The sequence below is a fragment of the Clinocottus analis genome, unplaced genomic scaffold, assembly GCF_023055335.1.
Source record: "Clinocottus analis isolate CAN_PGR_092001 unplaced genomic scaffold, fCliAna1.0.p SCAF_4, whole genome shotgun sequence".
NCBI classification, from domain to species: domain Eukaryota; kingdom Metazoa; phylum Chordata; class Actinopteri; order Perciformes; family Cottidae; genus Clinocottus; species Clinocottus analis.
In genome coordinates, this window is record NW_027176153.1 from 18,570,305 (window position 1) to 18,584,176 (window position 13,872).

Below are 13,872 nucleotides of genomic sequence, written 5' to 3' on the forward strand. Positions count from 1 at the left end.
AAGTGAGCCGCTGTCTGTCATATGTCTGTTACGGCGGGGATTGATCAAAGCTGCACAGGCTCAGGGGATAAAGCCCACAAAGACGAACCAACAACAGCAGCGCCTGCACCGCTACCCTGCAACGATATGAACAAACTTCACCTACACGCCCAACCTACGCGGACGACCCGCCGGCTCTCGGCCAATCGCAGGTCGGGAGGTGAGCGCGTCGGCGCGTCTCGCGCGGAAGGCAACAGGCGTGCGGCATCGCACAGTTACCGTGTCGACACGGGTAACAGGCGTGGAAGAGCCGTTGAGCCGCTTATGCGAGTGTAGGATATCAAAGAGCAAAGCCCGCAGACCAAACACTCCAACAGACCATAATACCCTGCCTGGCAACCCGCGCATCACCCAGCAAACAGCCGACAGCAGCGGGCAGATTAGGGGGCTGCGTCAAGGAGAGCCGTTCAGAGACTCAATGACATTCTTAAGACAACAGACGTGTCCGGGTGGCCGTGGCGCTCCGCCTGCATCGGATAAGTGCGCAGGCTGTCGCATGTTAAGAGGGAGCGTGTGCGTGTGTGCTTGAGCGGTTTATTACTGCGGTTTGGTTCAGGGACTCCCCGATGCCAATTCAATGAAATAAAACTTCAGAGATGGCTCTTGAGCTCCTTTAGCTGCTGAGGGCCCTTGAGCATCTTCTCTCTTTGCACACAGTAATAAGCAGCGGGAGTGGACCAGAGAGGATGGGAGACCTCCGAGGGTCAACCGCAGCCCTTATTCTCAACACCCCGGTTTAGGATTTCCTTTCCTCTCGTTAGCTCTTTATGAGGTGGGAGGAGTTACAAGTGTCCAGAGCAACGAGTTATAATAGTCTTATTTTCCCCGTAGGAAACCTTACATGGTACGGCAGCTTTTTAATTCCCCCTAACGCCAGTACAATCACTTAGCAACTTCATTTCAGACATTTCACTGCCAGTAACAGTGGAACTTACAACTCCCATCTTCCCCAGTAGAACGGTAAGCACCCTCACATCGCCGACATTAAATCAAGTGTGATATTAGATCGCGACGGTGGAGAGTTCAGAACACGCTTTAAAGTTTGCAGCTCCGATCCACACACCAGGCTGCATTTCAGAGACAATGTTAGAAAATGAAAAATAGTTTTTTTTGTCTCGGAGCCAGCTACTATATTCAGCTTTACTGAGCGGTTGTTCTATCTTCTTTAAGACTCCTCATCTTTTATCTGAGTGAGAACGCCGAGCTTCGACGTCTGCTCGCGTCGTCGTCAAGAACGGATTGTGATTCAACGTGTGCGGTTTCTGAACGGAGAGCGTTTCAGTCTGTCATGGAAAGAGAAAACCTCGGGGTCGGTCTCTTTCTTTCACTCTCAATGATTTATGAGCCCGACGCCGTATTGTATTGCACCGTGTGCCGCGAGAGGGCTTTGTTTTGACAGGGGATTGACGTATGACTGCGATGTCTTTCAGCAGAGACTTTCCTCTGATCAGGTAGTTGTTCTTTCGGTGGTACTGTATCTTGTCCCCCAACTGCCGGAGGGACACTCTTTTGATTGTGATTGGCGCAGAGTGCACTTGGCTTTCTCGCAGCACTTGACAAAACACCTCTTGCCAACACTCTCACCCCTCTGTCATTATTTTGGCAGCGGGCAAAGACTGAAAGAGGAGGGAGGAGGGAGGAGGGAGGAGAGAGGAGGAGTAACGGGGAACTTCATCATAGGGACATTGCGAAGAAGGTCCTAAAGGAAGTCCTGCAAGAGATGCTTACCGGACTCCCCCGCCTCACCTGTGTGAGGCCGTTCATAAGCAAAAGAGATGAGTAACGTTTTTCATTTCGTCTCATCTATCTGCATCGCAAAAATAATGCAAAGCATGTCTGCAGCCTTCACATCCGTACACATGCACCACCCTCTGCCCGCCTTGAAAAATAGGGCAGCCTCTGATAGGCGTGATGAAATATTAATCATCGGCATTAAAGACAAATTCCCCAAACTTTATATTTCTGGGACACGTTGAAAGATCTATGGGGTTTATTGCAAACACTAAATATTTGCATAATGGCCTGCATTCTCAACAAAATGGCTTTTATGCTACGCCGCCACTAAAACGGGTGATTGATGACGGGCGTGGGTGGAGGTGCTCTGCTCATCGCGCCTCCAAAAACCTCCACTAAAGTCGATCATCAATATCCATGATCGTATTAACTTCGCTCCGTGGCGATGATGGAAATGCACTTAAACATGGTGGAAGTACAGTTAGGGAATATCAATCCATTGCTAGCCAGTATTATCAATACACCACCATGAGTAGAGCATCTTAAATCAGAGGGGAGATGTCGAGTCAGGAAGGACCTTTGATTTACAGCGGGGCATTTCTGTGCTTTATCACTCTGGAAAATAGCTTCAGTGACCAAATAATCCCTCATCCCTTCTCCTCGCCCCATTGTTCTCTCATCCCTTTTTGTCTTGGAGTCTACACGGCGGTCCGCTCATCAACTCCCCATCCCTCTTTCTTCTCCCGCAGCCTCCTCCGCGTCGGCCTTTTTCCGCTCACTTCCTGCTGCGTGTGATGTCACGGCTTCTCTGATGAGCTCCGAGGTTTGACACATGCTAACCGCCAGCGCTAACTCATCATCAGAAGGGTCTTAATAGCCCCCAGGGTGAATGCTAATGCTAACTCCTCCGCCGCTGCCACCTCAAAGAGCCGAGCCTGTAGCTTCGTGCCGACTGTAAACCACATAAGCACCTTATCTCGCCGACGGGCCCGACGCTCTCGCCACGCAACTTACGAAGAAGCGCGCGCTGAATGATTCTGATGCCTGAAACCGACACAGAGAGAGATTTCTCTTCATAACGTGAAGCTGAACAAATGTATGGAAGCCCATTTCTGCCACAAAAAAAAAGAAGTCATACTACTTCTGAACATCACGCAGCACTGAGAGAGCTGACCAGTTAACATCGAGTTAAAAAGAGAGCGGTGGAAGAAGTGAAAGTCAACTTCTTAACAACACAAAATCTCCCGCCACACTCATTACCATTGTGTCGCGATGATGATGACTTTTAAGTTGTACCTCGCTTTCAATAATTACCTTCCGTGATGTAATCATCATTTTAAATATCACTAGTCTGACAACAGTCATTACCGATTTGCTGGCTCTAGTTCTCTTGCTGATGAAAGTCAATGGTATGGATTAGTATGTGTGTGCGCAGCCACGCTCGCGCTTCATAGCCCTCCTTCACCGTCCTTGTGTAAATCTTCCTTTGTAACGACATAACAGCGCTGTCGTCATTTCCTTTCTTCTTTCCTCATTCCCTCCACTCCTTCCCTTTTCCTTCTCCTCACCATCTCTTCCTCAATCTCTCTCTTCTGAAAAGGTCTGTCCTCTCTGTAGCCTTTTTCTATTTCCTCTTTCCTCAAACACACTAATCATTTCCACCCTCCTCTCCTCTCTGAACCCCAAACCCTCTCCCTCCTTACCAAATTGATGCCCTCTCCCGACTCCCTTATTTGCAGGAACTCACCGTTCTGGAGGTCAGCATGGGAGGGTTGTCGTTGATGTCCGTGACAGTGATGATGGCAGTGGCTGTGTTGGAAAGGCCAAAGTTCAGGTTGCCCTCCATGTCCGTGGCCTGCACGATGATGGTGTACTGGGACACTTTCTGTGAAAAAAGGAAGAAATACAGAGGTGAAAAAAAACCCACAGTGTGCAGTTATTCATCTGCAAAAAGCTTTTTTTTCTTCCTTCAGTCGAGAGCAACATCCACAGAGTGTGATTCCCAGAGGAGGGTTCTGTTCTATAGTAGCTGTCCATGCTCTTATTTGAAACACAGAATCACAAGGGTGAAGTCTTTCATTCGCTGAGCTGAAACCTCCTCGGCGGAACGCATCCAGACTTCACACCGTCTGAAGGCTGCAGAGTGAAGCCTCCCCACGGGGACGTCATCAAAGACGTTACTTATTCAGCGCCACTGATGGACAGATGCGAAGACAATGATCCAACTGACAGAGATTAATAGACTATCTATGGAGCAATCATACGAGGGGATGATAAATGCCATTCTTCCCTTTGAAATGACACCGTGTCACTTCACAAGAAGCTGAAATATGGTTCTTTTATTTGTATTTTCGCACGAGGGTGCGCTCCTCCTCTCTGCCAGCATCCCGTCTCTTCTGCTGTCCCACGGTGCAGTTAATGGGCTGCAGGACGGATGGAGCCCGGGAGCCGGCTGTCTGGGTAATGTGTCTCCTCACCGAGATTCCCAATTACATTCCCAGTGTCTCTCTCACCTGCTAATTACCGAGTAAATATCCCAATTAGGCCAGGACGCCACATCAGGCGGATTAGACAGCTCCTCTCAGTTCCTCTCATCTCCATGCTCGACGAGATGCTGAACTCCAACCTTGTACACACACTCTCATTAACACCCGTGCGTACACGTACACACACACACACACACACACACACACACACACACACACACACACACACACACACACCTCTTTCTCCATTTATTGTTCAGCGCCAGCGCTTGGCTGACTGTCCCATCAGCCAGTGTACAGCATGTACACAACACTCTCACTAATTAGACAAGGGAGTAATTATGTAGAGCTCCTCTGAACCTCTCAGCATTGCAACACCGCAGCATGCACAGCCTCCTCTGGAGGACTGAGGTCTGTTACTGTCAACAAGCCCTTATAAGGCCACTGCAGACCACTGGAAACCTTTAGAAGAGAATCAGTGTGGGAGTTTATAAAGGAAGGGAAGAAAACATTTCAAAAGTGAAGAACAGAGGAGAAGATAAGAGACAGCAGGGGATGCAGCCAATGCACAAGGGAGGACGACTACCAAAAATAGATGCCTGTTTTTTTCTTTTTTTTGGAGCACCTAACGCCTTCAACACCCCGGCCCGAGAAAGGAAGGGAGAAGCAGAAACTTTTAAAGTTTCAAAAGGGCCAAAGTGCTGACTAAAAGTGGACCAGGGAAGCACCGCAGTGTGCTGTTTTGTGAAGTTTATGTAGAATACACAAGCTTCTTTTCTTTTTTCTTCATGCAAGGTTTGAGACTTCTTATCGGCTGTGTAAGAAAATAAAGCTGCAGGAGAACAAGCATGCATTTGTATGCTAAAGGAACAGTGTTTAAGTGCACCCATAATGGTATTCATAGAATGCTTAAACAGATGTATGTGTGGGACAGAGAAATAGATGCATGCACTGGTCTCTGTGCGTGATACACACATCTATTTATCCATGTGTGCAGGCTCTTGTACGTCTGTCTTTGTGAGGACCAATTTGATATTCAGTCAATGAGAGTGAAGGTACTTTGGGAAAGTGAAGACATGGCTGGTCCTCACTTCTTCATACGGCTGTTTAAGGAATAGCTCACACACAAAATTACCATTTGTAAATCAATTGTGAACGAAGAGTTAAATAAAGTCATGATGAATTAAAGTAAATGGAAAACTATATCAAGGAGTATAACCCAAGTCTCATTTATCCAGTCGCATGCTCATTACTTCTCAAACACGTGCGTCTTCTCCAGAACCGCTCTATTGAAACACGTCCGCGGAACAACAGTCTCAGCTTCAAACAGTAAAGTTTCAGCAAAGAGATGTGTTTGGAAAGTAGGGCTAGCGCACGACTGCATAAATGAGACATGGATCACACTCCTGGAGTTGTGTGAGAGTTTGTATACAGATGTCTTGATATAGTTCAGCTTTTGTGAACCCCCAAAACACACACACACACACACACACGCGCACACACACTTTCTTCAATTCATCAAAACCTCTCTCCGTTTTTTGATTCTCTGTTCCCTGGAGGCTTTTGAGAAAAACGGATTTCTCTTCAAGGCTTCAAGGTGTGAGCCGTTTATATACAAATGGTCATATTGTTGTTTATATATTATATTGTTTTTTGGGGGGGTTAACGTTGGAACCAGGTTTGGGTTAAGCTTTGCTTCTGGGTTGGGGTTAGCATGTGATGGTGATGGTTTAAGGGCGTGAAACGTCTCTTCCACTCTCTCCATCCAATTTACAGATTGCAATGTGGATATGTTATCTGGATAATGTCACGTGACCGTGGACGTTTGCATTTACATGTGGTATTAATAAGCATTCTCGTTATCTCGACCCGCATTGTGCTCGCGGATTCGTCATCAAAAATGGAGCGAAGGAGGAAACGCAGCGCCGTAGGGCTCGACTTATTGTTCTATTGCCACGGGAAAAGATAAATGGACTGCCCTTATATATCGCTTATCTACCTTTAAAGCCAGCACTTTAAAATTGTCCTTGCATTCACCCACTCTTACACACATACACACACCACTGGCTGTCATGCCAGAGTCAAAACCCAAGGACACACACACATGTGGACAGAAAGTGCCCAAAGCCTCGGGGACTTGTTTTGTCTGATAACAGTCCAATACCCAAAACATTCAACGATACAACGTAAAACAGAGAAAAGCAGATGATCCTCATGTGTTTTGGGCTTGATAGGGCAGTGCACCAGTTAAGTGCCTTTGAGCAAGGCTCTTAACCCGAACCTGTCCCCAGTGGAGCTTCTCAGTGGCCAACCCATAACACTGAAATGGTGTCTTCAAGGTGTGGATGAGTAGAACTCGGGGACGTGTGAGGGCTCTCAGTGACACTTTAGCGGGTAAATAAGATACTAAAAAGTCATGGGCTTTGGATTAATGATGTCTAAAAATGTACTTGCATGGACATGTGTGTGTGTGTGTGTATTCGTGGATCTGAGTTTTAATCTCACATTAGGGGTGACTGGCTGGATTAGCAGAAGCAAACAGAGTAAAAATACATTTCTACTGCGTGTTCCACATCTACCTCTCCCTCCCTCCTTCTGGCATCCTGCTTCTCTGTCGCCTCGTTTTATTGCCAAATCCACACTCACTTCCTCCCAACTCATTGTGATACCCCGTCTGCCCGGCTCGCTCTTTGTTCTATTGCTCCCTTCAGTCCTGCGTTTCCCCCCTCCCCTTCAATTGCTTGTGTTTTATGGAGTGTAGATGTGATTATATGGGCTTCTGTGTTTGTCTGACAGGTGTCAAGGGCATTCCATCTCAGACATTTCCACTTTATCTTTCCCGCACAAGCTCATACTGTACACACAGACAAACCCACACACACACACACACACAACACAACATGAGCAGTCCACTGCGGCGTGATGTGTTGTTAATAGGTCTGTCACTGGTGACGGTCTGGGAGGATGATCTGTCTCGCAGATTTCTTTGCAGAGTTGTCACTGACACCTCCATGTCGTGAGAATAAACACATTTGGATCTTGTCACAACTTTTATAGCTCCATAAACAAGGTGATCGCAGAAGAAGGCAATTTACTGTATAAAAAAATAAGTGTGTGTGTGTGTGTCTGGAGACAAATGGCTAGAAATAATTTGCGAGTCACATCTCAGAGCGCCGTAAACAAAGATGAAGGTGTATCATTTGGCCAGCTTTAGTTCAATCAGACTGTGTGGACACCACTTGTATCTCTGCCACACACGGAGAGAGAGAGAGAGAGAGAGAGAGAGAGAGAGAGAGAGAGAGAGAGAGAGAGAGAGAGAGAGAAACCAACCTCTCGATCCAGACCCGGCGCCACGGTCACAATATCTCCCGTCTCGCTGTTGATGGTGAACATGTTGGGGATGGGGCTGTGCGGCGTCTGCGACAGGATTCGGTAGCGCACCATCCCGTTGGCCGTGGTGTTGTCGTCGCCGTCGAACGCCGACACGTGCATCACATACGTTCCTGATGAGGGAAGTCATATCTGTCAGCATATGTCGACGGCCAGAGTGCAAAACCTCCATTCTGCAAAATGATCCAGGAAGTGGTGGGAAACCTCCAATCTGCACTTGTATTTTTAATATTTTGCATTGTGTAAAGTACACTTTTGTCTTCTCAAAAAAGTGCATTTTTCAGATTGGAGGTTTTACTCTTCAGCCATTGAATTTTATCTGAGCAGCCAAAAGCAAACAAGACGAGAGGACTTTTGAAAGATTAAGCAGCACAATCCCCCTTTCAGATAATAACAGTAAAACACACTCGTACTGCAATGCAGTCGGGTGCTTTGCTACTTGTAGCAATGTGTAGCTAACGCTAGCTACCTTTTAAACGTTGCTGTGTTCTCGACATTCCTAAATCATTCCCCTGACTTCATGACTCACCTCTATGTTACTGCCTGCAGGTTAGAGTGTAGTATTTTTTTCATAAGTACATAATTGTTTCCTCAAAATATATGGCTCCCTTTGCACTGTTGATTATTTTTGTGCTATTGTGTGTTTTTTTTTAATATATCGGATCGCTTAAAGTGAAACAAAAGAGGTAAACGCTGCGAAATGCTCAATTTGCTGCTCTGCTTAATCAACCATCCCACCGACAGATGTTAGCGACAGATACAGTATTGATAATAATCACACCGATATTCACGTTCACGTGTACATAAACATGGATAATAAACCACCTGGTTGTTCCATAGCAGTTTGTTAACACCTGCTTTAATGTGAATGGATCTTTACAGATTAATGTCGGCTGGGACACACCTGTTCTGTGAATAATAAAGACTGCGGCGCCGACACGCAAGCACACATATACAGTATGCTCAGGCATGGGCACGATGGGATGTCATGGACACGGAATTAGCGGCATATTTTGCATGTAAATTGAACAGGCTGCAAATTTTTTTTCCACCATTTCGTCTAAACAGAAGGCTCTTGTTTTTGATGACAGATATTACTACTAAATAGAAGTTATGAATGGTTTTGATTTGATCACCCTTTGTCTGCATAGATGGAACGGTGTGAAACCTGTGAGTGATAACATAGTAGACAGTAAAACAGACATGTGGCATGAAGCTGACTCAGTCCTGCAGGAGAGAATATACTCCACTACCCGTCCATGAATGCACCACTTGTTTGCTGCCTCCAAACACTCGTATAACTCTGTGGGATCACTGCCTGTCACCCGCAATCTCTCCATCTCTCTCTCTCTCTCTCTCTCTCTCCCCCTCTCGCTCTGCCTCTCTCGCAGCCGATTCTAATTGCCAGCGATAGTGATATCATGCCAGTGACAGCCCCTGTCCGAGGATAATTGTAACCGCAGCTCCCATTTCAAACTTCATTACATTTCAAAGCAACATTTGTCAATGACTCGGCCACAGGGAGCACTCTAAAGGCCTCTCAGCGAGACGAAGAAGAGGAACAGAGGAGGAGGAGGAGAGAGAAATAGAGGACAGACTCCATATTTGGTTTGATTCCAAGTGGAGTGACTCGCAGTCCTCCACCCGTTGATTTTTTTTTCTTCTTCTAGAGATGGAGGGATAGAGGAAAAGGAGATGAAGAATCACAATGTGTCACACATCGCCGGGGTAATTTCATTAAGCTGCACTCTTAGGGGGTTTAATGTGGACCCTTTGTACGGGCGTCCTAAGCTGTGCCTGACAGGATTAGGTCTCCATAATGACTCTTTAATTTGCAAACTAATTCAAGTCTGTAATTGGCCTTTCCATTGAAACCACTGGAGCTCTAAACTCTAAAACTCTCCTCTTTTTATGATTATTGTTCAGCTGAATGTCATGCATGCCACAGAGACTTGTCTGCTGTGTGGGGGCAACGTCGCGGGGGAGGGGACGGCGGCAGAGAGCGAAAATGAAACAGAAAGAAAGAAAAAGGAAATGAGAACCTGAACGCCTCCTGAGATCACCTCTGGAGCCGTAAAATCTGGCTCGTCAGACACACACACGCAAACACACTCTGCCATGCCCACAGAGAGCTCATCTCACAGATTCTTCCGTTCGGAGGTTAGCCATAAAATGACCCAGCGGTGCTACAGCGTGGTACATTTAATCCTCAATCTCCTCTCCAGCCTGAGCACCCTCTTTGGTTTATGGCCGCTGCTGCAGCCGGCTCAATGGAAAAGCCACCGTGGGAGACGGATTCTTCCTCTCGCTGCTAAATCAAGGGGAATGGAAAACTCTCTGCAGAGATTCAGTGGTGTGGTCCTACTTTTAACGACACCAATCTCTCCTGATGGACTAGCTGCTCTTCCTTCATCCAGCCGTATCCAAACGCGTCGCCCCCCGGCCATCCACACATTTCTGGAAGTACTCCTGCTTCATAGTCAGTGTACTTCTGATTTCATCCACCCATAATATTAATACTTTAATTTTATATAGCGCTTTCCTAAATACTCAAATACTCATCCATGCACCCATCCATCCATCCATCAAGCCATCTATCCATCCACCGATCCAGTCATCCATCCATCCATCCATCCATCCATCCATCCTCACCTGGTTTAGAGCCTTCATCCACGGAGCCATTGTAGACCTGGTTTTTGAACTCGGGTCTGTTGTCGTTCATGTCGATGACGAAGATGTAGAGGTCGATGGGGTTCTCCACCTGGTTCCCGTTCATGTCCACGGCATGAGCTCGCAGCTGGGGGGGGGGGAAGAAAAAACCACCAGAGATGAGGTGACATTATTTCCACGATGGAAGCAGGAAGTAATGAACTGATGAATAATGTATGAGGAGTGTGCGATGAGTGCTCGTGTTGATTTTATGGAGAACATTATTTAGGGTAAACATTTGGTGTTTGATGGATGAAAAAAAAGGGAATCTCACGGAAGGAACACGGGGCAATCCATCTAACAGCGCTTATTTACAACGAGGATGCAAAAAGGATTATGTGGGCCCTTAAATCCTATTTTTTTGGTCTCTGGCCCTATGACAGGTTTAGTTTGTTTTGAAGAATTAATGCTTCGGCCTCTTCAGTCACCACTAAGAAGTATTCTGTAGTCTGGTTCAGTCCTCGCGCATGCTTTATTTATTTTAGTTTTATTTAAATGCGTCTATGTGTGGTTCGTGGTTGGACATGTAAGTACATCTTTTAATAGTTGTTGGCACCCTTGAGCATCCCTTCTTCATTTCACTCCCTCGTTCTCTCGGCTCAGGAGTGGACAAAAGAAAGAGAGAAGCAACATAAATAAAACACCAGGAAACTGAATGTGTTCTTGCGCTTCAAGGTGACTTGTGTAGCTTCACAGAACCTCTCAGGCTAAACTGAGAGAGAAAAAGAAAACCTCACCCCTGCACTGCTTTGTGAATTTCAACTGTGCTCTTGAATGATACAATCTGCATTATTGAATTATACAGTATAAAAGTTTCAACAATATTTCTGAAAACAATACGAGAGGAGGGTCAGAAGGGAAATTCTGGATGTTTTTCATGCAGATGAATTGCCTTTTGCGATCGTGCACTTTCTCCAGACTTTCTTATCTCGTTTGCACTTTTTTTTTTTTTTTATCTCACAAAAAACAAGAAACATCTTTTTTTTTTTTCTTTATTGGAAGTTGGCCCGGTTGCAAAAGGCAAGGTGTCCGCTTCGGGATCGCCGCCGCGTTGGATCCCCGGCCAACTTCCTGTCTGGTTTTCGTTTGAAAAGAGAGTTCTGAAATGTCTTGGCTTCCCTCTGAAGCCACGAGCAGCCAGCACATCTCAACATTCGAGTCAGATCAATGGAATCACCGACACAAAGTTTGGACATGGAGTTATTACTGGAATCAATACGCGCCGTAAGATGTATCTCCGCTGCTTTCTCTCTTGTGATGTCGGCGGGAGAAAAATAAAACGCGGGCGGAGAGAAAATATCTGAATTATCAGGGAAATGTTGGGTTTAAATACTCGTGGTTTGTATTTTCACTCACACACTTGAAGGTCAAAAAAACAGACTGAAAAGGGTATTTCAAAATGAACTCCATGGTTCTCACTAAAGCTGTTTTGATTCACTTCGCCTTACCTGGGAATGTTTATATCCCTGAACATGACTTATTCAGTGATATATCCTGTCAGCTGAAAGCACCGGGGATGTTTAGTTTATATTATACAGCGGGGATACTATCTACACCCAACATAGGCTGCTAAATATTTATTCAGTTAAAATGCCAGCAATCAATTCCAGGCCTCTTCCACCTTATTTGATGTTTGGGATATTCATCGAAAGGAAGGGTAAAGGAAAAGTAGAGGAATCAGAGGCGGCTGGAGAAAAAAACAAACATGTTAGGAACAGATAAAGAAGAAAGGTGAGAACTTGCAACACGAGTCTTTTTGCTGTCATGTATGGAGAATAGAGGGAATGGTAGTCTTTACATCTGAACACGCCGGGTGGGAAAACTGCTGCCTGGCCTTCCTACACGAGAGCCACATGACTGAAAATAGCCTCTGGGCTTGTTGTGGTCGGAAAAATAGAATAAATATCTTCTATATAGTCTCCATAGAGTCCTTCCCCTCAGCCTCAGAGGGGTGAAGGTCCTCTCCACTGATCCCTCACACGCTGCACCTCTACCGAAGCGTCGCCAGGTCTCCTCCAGGTTAATTTGACTTTACTTTTTCCATTGTGTTGTCTGATCAGTCCTGCGCGCCGCCAGTGCATCTGGACTCACAACCTAATTCAAGAACAGCAAGAGTCAGAGATAAGCAGCATGTTTGAAGAAGGCAAAATGTAACTCTGGCGCCCATTTTTGAGTTATTATCTTGAAAGGCAAGAGAGGGAGGGGGGTGGGGGGCTTTTTGTTACATTTTGTCCGCTTTTGAATATTTCCTGACTACTCGTTCTTTTAAAATATAACAATAACTGAACTGTACCTTTGCTCTGTCCTTGTGTGAATTATGAAGTCAACAAAAGAAAAGAGCACAAAGTCAAATAACTCCGCGCGCCGCAGCTTTTCCAGGATGACGTCGCCGAGGAAATAAACTCTTCCCGGCCTTTTAAGTTATTGGATTGATGATGTTCATGTTTCATACAAAGCGGTTTAATTGCTCTCGTGTTGCTTTAACGGCATCGAGCGCGCTCGGCCTTTAATTGAAGTGCAACACCTTCCTGCATCTTCAAGTTGTCTCATCTGGTTTCTCCTTGAAATTTGTATTCCACACCAGCCGCCTCTTTCCCTCCACAACAAACACGGAGTTGAAGTTAAGCAGCCTTTAGCAACCCTTCGCTTTTCCTAACAAATCACCTCATTGATTGGAGTTTCTCCCGAGTGTAAATCTGCTCAGCTCCCACTAAAAGGTTGTGCTTGCCAGCTCACCAGCACTGTAAGTCAGGACCGGGTTCCCACTTGGATACGACGATAGCGGCAGGTACAGAAACAAAGAAAAGCCGGAGACGGAAAGTGATGAACTCAGTGTGGTTGCTCACTACATCAAAGCCTCGGAGCGCTCCCTCCACAGCAGCAGAAAGACCAGCTTATGCAGCAATACAACAAGTTGCTACTTTCCTAAACTTTAAATGCACTTTGCCTGCCTGTTTGATATTCCCAAGCAAAGCACAAAGGTGAGAGGAGAGCCGCTGGTGGACATTTCATCCTATTGTTATGTATTTCTTTTTATTTATCTATTGACCAAGGGCGGTGCACATTTATCAGCATTTTCGTTTCCACCTCAATGTAATTGTGCCACAGTTTTAGCTAGGGAGCTAATATTTGTCCGTGGTCCCCGGGCAGGTTATTAAAATGTAGTGGCCGGATTTTATCAGTGCAGCAAACACTGTGCAGCGCAACACAATATAATACATAAATACATTACAAAAGGGCATACATTGTGAGCGCCAGAGAAGAGGTCGTATGAATACTCGTGATGTCAGGATTGGTTTGCTTTTAAGCCGTCACTTTGTTGTTTGTTTAAAGGTGAGGTCATTCGGAGGACCGGTCCGGTGGGCGGCTCCGACTTCTAATGAGGAATCATCGAGACAGCTGACCCGTCCACTTTGGTTTTGGGCCATTAAAACACGGACAGGACGAGTAGGCCGCGCACGAGTGTGAATGTACAGGTTATAAAACCAAACAACACATAGTGTGTTAATTAGTC

The 13,872-nt window shown here is 46.0% G+C and overlaps 1 protein-coding gene across 4 annotated transcripts in view; it reads right to left on the reverse strand.

Moving 5' to 3' along the window:
• Positions 1–13,872, reverse strand: part of LOC137801033 (cadherin-4-like) — a 218,264-nt gene that overhangs the window by 20,657 nt on the left and 183,735 nt on the right. For all 4 annotated transcript variants that reach the window (XM_068598427.1, XM_068598429.1, XM_068598428.1 and 1 more), the window contains 3 exons: positions 10,302–10,446; positions 7,590–7,762; positions 3,521–3,658 (listed from right to left, as the gene is read on the reverse strand). In XM_068598427.1, coding sequence (XP_068454528.1) covers positions 3,521–3,658; positions 7,590–7,762; positions 10,302–10,446 — 456 coding nt within the window. The remainder of the gene's footprint in view (positions 1–3,520; positions 3,659–7,589; positions 7,763–10,301; positions 10,447–13,872) is intronic.